Source organism: Gekko japonicus, unplaced genomic scaffold (genome assembly GCF_001447785.1).
Source record: "Gekko japonicus isolate JY-2015 unplaced genomic scaffold, Gekko_japonicus_V1.1 scaffold1794, whole genome shotgun sequence".
Lineage (NCBI taxonomy): Eukaryota > Metazoa > Chordata > Lepidosauria > Squamata > Gekkonidae > Gekko > Gekko japonicus.
In genome coordinates, this window is record NW_015164244.1 from 89324 (window position 1) to 98401 (window position 9078).

The 9078-nt window shown below is 54.1% G+C and overlaps 1 protein-coding gene across 1 annotated transcript in view; it reads left to right on the plus strand.

The window, feature by feature from the left end:
- KCNH2 (potassium channel, voltage gated eag related subfamily H, member 2) overlaps nt 1–9078 on the plus strand; it is an 85866-nt gene that overhangs the window by 68147 nt on the left and 8641 nt on the right. The window contains exons 6-10 of the mRNA XM_015408618.1: nt 3–276; nt 1667–1866; nt 2155–2407; nt 3467–3660; nt 3854–3953. Coding sequence (XP_015264104.1) covers nt 3–276; nt 1667–1866; nt 2155–2407; nt 3467–3660; nt 3854–3953 — 1021 coding nt within the window. The remainder of the gene's footprint in view (nt 1–2; nt 277–1666; nt 1867–2154; nt 2408–3466; nt 3661–3853; nt 3954–9078) is intronic.

Sequence of the window (9078 nt, forward strand, 5' to 3'; positions counted from 1 at the left end):
TGTGCACCTTCGCCCTGATCGCCCACTGGCTGGCCTGCATCTGGTACGCCATCGGGAACGTGGAGGGGGAGACCATCGGCTGGCTCCACTCCCTGGGCAGCCAGATCGGCAAGCCCTTCAACAACACCCACGCCAAAGACGGGCCCTCCATCAAGGACAAGTACGTCACCGCCCTCTACTTCACCTTCAGCAGCCTCACCAGCGTCGGCTTCGGCAACGTCTCTCCCAACACCAACCCCGAGAAGATCTTCTCCATCTGCGTCATGCTCATTGGCTGTGAGTGGGCGGGGAGGGAGGGGCGGGGGTCTGGGCCTGTCCGGACAGCTCTCCCCCCACCAGCCCCCCCCACACACACACCGGAGTGGGGTTGGGGCGGAGGCAGACGTCCCGCCTCTGTCCACCAGAGTCCTTCAGGCTTCCAGGCTTTGAGCCTGGAGCTCCGATACCTGGAGAGATGTTGATCAGGACACAGGCGGATGCCCCCAGGGCGTTCCCGCTAAGCTGAGTCAGTGTGAGCTAGCTCACAGTCTTTTAGCCTCCAGCTCACAGATTTTTGTCTTAGCTCAGGAGGAAGGATGGGTCCAGAGCAAACTGATTTATGCAGCAGCCAAACTGCTCGCTCGCAGCTCTCATGCCAGTAGCTCACAAAGTAGAATTTTTGCTCACGAGACTCCACGGCTCAGAGGGAACATTAATCTTTTTGTGGGGGATGAGCAATGATGGGTTCTGCCTGCCCCTGTGTGGGTCGACAATCTCTGAACCCCTGCCCCTTCTGACAGGCGTGAGCATGCCCTCTCACGTATGCCCACGCGTGCGCCTCAGCCGGGCTCCCACTTCCGGTGGGAAGGAGTTCCACGGGTGCGGGCCAGACCTGAAGGATTCTGTCTTGCCAGCCTTCAAGTGGGCTGACTTTGCCCACGGGTGTTAGCCTCAAGAAGAACACTTTTGGTGGGTTAACATAAGAACGTAAGAGAAGCCAGTGTTGGATCAGGCCAGTGGCCCATCCAGTCCAACACTTTGTGTCACACAGTGGCCAGAAATACCAGGTGCCATCAGGAGGTCCACCAGTGGGGCCAGAACTCCAGAAGCCCTCCCACTGTTGCCCCCCCTCAGGCACCAAGAATACAGAGCATCCCTTGCCCCAGACTGAGAGTCCCTATCTATACCTTGCAGCTAACAGCCACTGATGGACCTCTGCTCCATATGTTTATCCATAAGAACATCAGAGAAGCCAATCTTGGATCAGGCCAATGGCCCATCCAGTCCAACACTCTGTGTCACACAGTGGCCAAAAACACCAGGTGCCATCAGGAGGTCCAGCAGTGGGGCCAGGACACTAGAAGCCCTCCCACTGTTGCCCCCCCCCCAAGCACCAAGAAGACCGAGCATCCCTTGCCCTGGACTGTGAGTTCCTGTCTATGCCTTGTGGCTAAGAGCCACTGATGGACCTCTGCTCCATATGCTTATCTAACTTCCCTGTTATCTCCTACTTGGCCGGACACAGGCAGAGCCGCAAACCTGCCACGGCCGGCCCTTGGGCCCTAAGGCCCTCCGTAGCCCCTGGATTTTTTCCACAGCCCCCGTTTGAGGCCGGGCAGGGTCTTTCTCCATTACCCCTTGCTGACCACAGAGGAAGACGAAATCCCTTCCCTCCCCTCTGCTCCAGCGCTGATGTACGCCAGCATCTTTGGGAACGTCTCGGCCATCATCCAGCGGCTCTACTCGGGGACGGCCCGCTACCACACCCAGATGTTGCGTGTGCGAGAGTTCATCCGCTTCCACCAGATCCCCAACCCTCTGCGGCAGCGCCTGGAGGAGTATTTCCAGCACGCCTGGTCCTACACCAACGGCATCGACATGAACGCTGTGAGCAGAACGCCGGGCCCGGAGGCCCCCTTCCCTCGGTGGGCCTGCGTGCCTGCCCCCCGCCCCCCCCACTAGGAAGTCCTGGCACCACCGCCCGAGCGGAGCTGCCCCTCTGAAGGGGAGGGGCCTCTCTTTCGGGCACCCAGGAGGGGAGAGGCCTCCTGATTAGACCACCTGGGGGCCTGCTGACCTCCCTCCAGGGCGGCAGAGAAGGGTGGGGCCTATTCTGTCTGAAGGGAAGGCCCGCACGGCTGCTCAGCCCCCTTCCTCCCCCCTGCCCCCCCGCAGGTGCTGAAGGGCTTCCCTGAGTGCCTGCAGGCCGACATCTGCCTCCACCTCAACCGGACCCTGCTGCAGAACTGCAAGCCCTTCAAGGGCGCCACCAAGGGCTGCCTGCGGGCCCTGGCCATGAAGTTCAAGACCACCCACGCTCCCCCCGGGGACACCCTGGTGCATGCCGGCGACGTCCTCACGGCCCTCTACTTCATCTCCCGCGGCTCCATCGAGATCCTGCGGGGCGACGTGGTGGTGGCCATCCTGGGTAAGGGCGGGAGAAGGCCGGGGGTGGGGGTAGGAGTGGGGGGGGGTGGACACGCTCCCTGCCCTCCTGGTCCGGCACATGGCTCAGGCCCTGGCATGGAATTGTTCTGGACGACGTCCCCGTCTCTGTTTTCCTTTTGGTCTGCTTGTCGTCTGGGCAGAACCCTTTAGGAACTCTCGTGGCCCTTCCTCACATGCCCAGGGAAATGCTGATTTGCCACTTTGGGGGTCAGGAAGGGAGGTTTTTGTCTTGGCCCCGGGGATCCTGGAGGGTTGGGTTTTTTCAACATCTCCTGGGCGTGGAACAGCAGTCCCTGGGTGTGTGTGTGTGGAGGGGGGAGGTATTTGTGAATTTCCTGCCTTGTGCAGAGGGTTGGACTAGATGACCCCGGAGGGTCCTCCCAACTCTACGATTCTAGGATGCTGGGCTGGGTGGGGCAGTCCCTGGCCCTGCACGGCTCTCCCTTTATCCCGCTCATCCTTCTCTTGGTCTGTGTAGTTTTCCCAATCTAGATCAGCCCTCGGTGGCTGCCTCAGAACTGTCTCTCAGAAGCCCCGGGGCTGCTTTCCCTTCGGGCTCACCCCCAGCCCCCCTCCCCAACGCTGCCCCCCCCCGATGGGCCGTTTTCCATTTTTTGGGAAGGTGGCAGGCAGAGGACCAGGGAGGCCTGGGTTCACCCAGTCCCTCTCGCTGAGCCACCTGGCCTGCCTCGCAGGGTTGTGGGTACCTTGTGTGCCACCCTGAATGCTTGGAGGAAGGAGGGGATAACCGGGAAGTGTCGGGGCCGCGGCTGGTGATCAGAGATGGGAAACCGGAGCCCCGGGAGCCGTGGGGTGCTGTGGGGGGAGGTGGGGCATAGATTTGCCAGCAAATACCTGAGCGGAGGGGCCTGCACCGGGCCTGGCGGCTGGCCTTTCCTGCTCCTCAGTGGGCGGGCACATTCCCAGGTGGATCGGCAACCCACCTGTGGCCTTCCACAGTCCTCGGGGCCACTGGCCAAAGCGATGGAGCGCTCTGATGGAGTGCCATGCGTTCGACCCTAACCCTCCTCTCCCCCAGGGAAAAACGACATCTTTGGGGAGCCGCTGAACTTGTACGCGCGCCCGGGCAAGTCCAACGCAGACGTGCGAGCGCTGACCTACTGCGATCTGCACAAGATCCACCGGGAGGACCTGCTGGAGGTCCTGGACATGTACCCAGAGTTCTCCGACCACTTCTGGTCCAACCTGGAGATCACCTTCAACCTGCGAGATGTGAGTTCGGTTCCACCCAGTGGTCCAGCTCAGGGGAGGGGGAGGAGGCAGGCCAGAGGAGACCTCCAGGGGCCCTCCTCAGAGCCTGTAGCTCGGCTGGGGGGGGGGAGACCGCCTCCAGCTGGCCACACGCCCTCCCCAGACGCTTGCCCTTCTCCGCCCCCAAATGAATGAGCTTCTCTTCTGCTTGCAGACGAACATGATCCCGGGCTCCCCGGGCAGCGAGGAGACCAACGGAGGCTTCAGCCGGCTGCGCCGACGCAAACTCTCCTTCCGCCGACGCACTGAGAAAGGTGAGGGGGGTGTGGGGCCTCACGTCTCCTGTTGCCAAGGTGTGTGGCCGCTGGGTTTGCAGCGAGGCGAGCCCAACTGAGCCCAGCTGGTGCTGAGTGTGTGTGCGCGCCGCCCCCCCTCCCCCCCGGTGAGAGCATCCTGCCTTTCTGCATCCAGTGGCTCCTTTCGTTTAAGGGCTCGACTGACCAGAGCGCGGTCAAATCATGTCTCCTTCCATCCTCGCAGTGCAAATTGGAGGCTGGGCAGCCCTGGTTTCCTTTTCTGAATCCAGCGAACATCTGCCATTTGTCGTTCCATATACGGCAAGTTACTTCCGACCCAAGGGAACCCCGTGGTCCAGTGACCGCCAGAAGGTCCTCTCCTGAAGAGCCTGGCCCAAGTCTCACGAACGCAAGGTCCCTCGTGGCTTCCTACGCAGAGTCAGTTCCTCTCAGGATGGGACCATCCTCCTCTTTTCTTCCAGTCCTCTTTCCTCGCAGTCCAGCTTCACACCCCATACAGAGTAATGGGGAATAGGTGGCATGAATGACTTTGGTCTTGGTCACCACACCAGCGACACACCCTGATGACCCTTAAGGATCTTTTCTGGCTCTTCCCAGTCTCAGTCTCCTTCTGATTTGTTGGCTGAGTCCTTTTGGTTGATGGAAACAAACAAACAAAAACAAAAGAGAAATACATATACATATTTTAGGCACATCTACAAAGTCAAACAGTTGTTGGTAGATTAATTCATCTCTTAAAAATAATATTATTCCAATAAAGTTTCAAATCACGCATTTCATACCTTTTTACTCCCGTATTCTATCTGATAAATTTTTCAGATTATCTAGCACGGAGCCAAAAACAAGAAACTTAGACAATTAATTATCCCCTTACCTGACACTGTTATTATTTAAAGTAATCACTATCCTAATTTCTATTGAAATTCCTTAAGAGCTAGACCATTAATATTCCTTCTTTGCCATTTAAACATTTGTCTCAATCAACTAACTATAAATATGCAATAAAGACACAATTACCTTGGTCTTCTTGACATTCAATTTACACAGCAGCCAAATCGCTCGCTCACAGCTTTAATGCCAGTAGCTCACATAGTAGAATTTTTGCTCACAAGACTCCACAGCTTAGAGGGAGCGTTGGCTGTAACCTGCTTTGGCACTTTCTGCTTTAATCATCAGAAGTCATTTCAGGTCTTCACCGTTTTCTGCTAGTAACATGGTGTCATCTGCCTATCTCAGATTGTTAATGTTCCTTCCACTGAGTTTCACTCCACCATCATCTAAATCTAATCTCACTTTCCATATGATAAGTTCTGCAAAGAGAGATAGGGAAATAAAATACATCCTTATCTGACACCTTTGCCAATTGGAAACCAATCTGTTTCTCCATATTCTGTACTAACAGTGGCCTCTTGTCCAGAGTACAGGTTGTGCATCAAAGCAATTAGATGTGGCACAACAGTTTCCTTTAAAGCCAGCCATAGCTTTTCATGATCCACACAGTCAAAAGCTTTGCTGTAATCTACAAAACACAAGCTGATTTTTTCCTGAAATTTTCTCATATGCTCCAGTAACCACCAGAAATTTGCAATATGATCTCTAGCGCCGCTTCCTTTTCTGAATCCAGCGAACATCTGCCATTTGTCGTTCCATATACGGCAACAGTCTTTGCTGTACAATTTGGAGCATCACTTTACTCATGTTAGAAATTAATGCCATGGTCTGATAGTTGCTGCAGTCTTTGACGTCTCCTTTTTTTTTTTTTTTTTTGGAATTGGAATGTAAATGGAGAGTTTCCAGTCTGTGGGCCATTGTTTTGTTTTCCATATTCGTTGGCATGTTTGTGTTAAGATTTTGAGGGACTCTGTCTCTGTGACCGGGAGAAGCTGTATTGATATTCCATCTGCTCCTGGTGCGTTGTTTCTGCCAGTCGCTCTCAGTGCAGCTTCCACTTTGCTTTCTAAAGCTGTAGGCTGTTCTTGAAAAGTTTCCTTCTTGGAAGGAATCTGTCGTCCTTTCATCTCTCTTGTACAGTTCTTCAGCGTGTTGTTCCCATCTTTCCCTTATTCTGCCCTGTTTTTTTTGTTGCTCAAACAGCAGGTGTGATGTGAAAGGCCTCAGTTGCTGCTGGAGATCTGCTGCTGCCGGTCTGAGCAGACTGTGCTGGCCGGGATGGACTGAGGGTCTGATTCGGCAGAAGGCAGTTTCATGTGCATTCGTGTGTGAGGCAGCTGAAGAAATGCTCTTACTGTCTTAATTTTTTGGCCGTCTGCTCCTTGAATTCTCTTTGTTCTCCTTATCACTGAGCTTACATTTGTTTTGCCAGAAACGGTGCTCCTTTCTTTTCATCTTGCTCCTGAAAACCTTCCACTTTTTAAAAGAAGACTTTTATGGCTTCTGCGCAGCCGTCCTTTTAGATTCTGCGGTACCTTTCCTGATCTGAAGGAAGCTTCCGCTCTCTGGGCCTCAATCTGTGTAGTTCTAAACAGTCTCCAGACATCCTTGAGCGATCTGACTCTCTTATTTATTTTTATTTATTTATTTACATGAGACTTATATACCGCTCGTAACCCCTAGCGGGTCTCAGAGCGGTTTACAGGGGCGTTCTTACGAACTTGTTAGCCCTATCTTACTTCTCCCTTTTACCTTCCTTACCAGGAGCCAGTCTGGTGTCGTGGGTTAAGTGCGTGGACTCTAATCTGGGAGGACCAGGTTTGATTCCCCACTCCTCCTCCACTTGCACCTGCTGGTGTGACCTTGGGTCAGTCACAAGCTCTGGCACAGCTGTTCTCTCGAGGACAGTTCTCTCAGAGCTCTCCCAGGTCCACCTCTCTCCCGGGGTGTCTGTTGTGGGGCGGGGAAGGGAGAGGAGTTTGTAAGCCGCTCTGAGACTCTGAGTGAAGGGCAAGGGGAATAAATCCAGTCTCCTCCTCCTCCTCCCGACCAGTGCCCAGATTTCAGCAGAGTTCCCCCTTTTGAAACTGAAAGTGATTCCAGTGAAATGAAAGGTTTTAGACTTTGGGGGCATCTTTGGAGCTTCAAGTTTGACTCGCCCTGCGTCAGAGAGGGTGGTGGTTTTTGCTTTCTGGGGAAACAGGAACCGGCTAGGGTCAGTTTGGGTCAGGAGAGCACGCACGCACGCACACGCACTCACTCCCACACACACACACACACTCATTGGAGCCGTTACCCTAATTGGTTGCGAGGATCTCCTGAGCTTGTTGGGGAAATTAGCAAGGAGACCCAGGCACTGCAAAAGGGGGTACGCAAGCAGGAGCACCACCTGTATTTACGGGGATTTTACCCTCAGAAGAACTCTCAGAACGAACCAGGCCTTCATTAATGAAATGGTTTTTATTAAAGAGAATTAAAGAATAAAATCAAACTTATTAATTGAAGAGCACTCTTAAGCAAGGAGCTGCGGTGGCTCAAGTGGTTAAGACGCTGAACTGCAGGCTGTGGAAGGTCGGTAGTTCAGCAGTTCAAGATCCGGGTGCCGCATGACGGAGTGAGCTCCCGTCTCTAGTTCCAGCTCCTGCCAACCTAGCAGTTCGAAAGCAAGAAATTGCAAGTAGATAAATAGGTACCACTTCAGTGGGAAGGTAACAGCGTTCGGTGCGCCTTGGTGTTTAGTCATGCCGGCCACATGACCACGGAAACGTCTTCAGACAACGCTGGCTCTTCGGCTTTGAAACGGAGATGAGCACCGCAACCCTAGAGTCGGATTCGACTGGCTTTCGAGCAAGGGAACCTTTACCTTTACCTTACTCTTAAGCACACATACAAGTTTAGAAAATAAAGTTAGTCCTTACAGAGACAAGAAGGGAACTCATTTTACACAGGAGGACTGTATTTAGAAGAAGAAGAGAAGAGTTTGGATTTATACCCCGCCCTTCATTTGGGAGTCTCAGAGCGGCTTACAGACTCCTTTCCCTTCCCCTCCCCACAACAGACACCCTGTGAGGTGGGAGGGGCTGAGAGAGCTCTGACAGGAACTGCTCTTTTTCAAGGACAGCTGTGCCAGAGCTTGTGACTGACCCAAGGTCACACCAGCAGGTGCAAGTGGAGGGGTGGGGAATCAAACCCGGTTCTCCCAGAACAGAGATTTGGGGAGAAAGATGAGTGAAACGAACCAGCATTACATTCAGAGAAGAATTACCCAACTTTGTGTTGGGGGTGTAAATTTAGTGGACTTCCAGATAATGCACACGCTCTACTGAACAGAGGGTGGCTGGATATGCCCTCTTGGGTCACGACGAAGTTGCTCCTAGAACAGCGCTTGTGTTAGTTAGAACTGGAACAGCGTGTCTTGGGCAAGGAGGAGGAGTCTTCACAGGATTCCCAGGGCTCGCGAACGTAGTGTGAGATTCATGTGAACTTCCCGTGTGTGAAAATGTCTGTTGTGTTTTTGGTGACCCCCTAATTGCTAGGCCAGCAAATCATTACAAAGGATGGGGCTTAAATGGTTTTAACTGTAGACTCACATAGGATAACCAGGCAAGGGAAGGCAAGGTGGGGGGATATGGGTTAGTTTTACTGCCTCTTCTGGGAAATCAGTCTTTGACCCTGATGGATTTAAAGCGGGAACTGCCAAGAACCAGACCTTTGCGCCTTTGGGATCAGTTTCCCCAGACAAGCCTCTGGCCGGTATTTGATGGCACACATTTCATGAGGGTGCAGGGCTGGTGGCAGACTAGGGGAGAGTCTAGAGTGACCCCGTGAGGTGCTGAGGGAGGGGAGGTTGCCTGCGTCACCTGTTCATAGGTACCAGACTTGTCCAGGGGTCCAGGCATAACGGAGCCCTCCCCACGGAGGCTACACTGAAGGGAAAACAGGGAGCCCTGGGAGTCGCTCTGCGTGCCTTGGCCCTAAAAGTCAGGCCAAGCTTGGAGGGCGGAGGGATCTCCATTCGAGAAACGCCCCAGCCTATCTCAGCCCCCTCCGGAATCCCAGATAAGAGGTGCCGTGTGAACTCTCCTTGGTTTTTCCCAGGGGCAACCGGGGGGGGGGCACACGCCGTGTCAGGGCAGGGGCTGTAACTGACAAGTCCCCTGGGACAAGAGGCTCCTTTGTGTCACTCCAGCAGCACCTAGCAGCCCCCCCCCCCCGTCCCTATTCCGAGGCC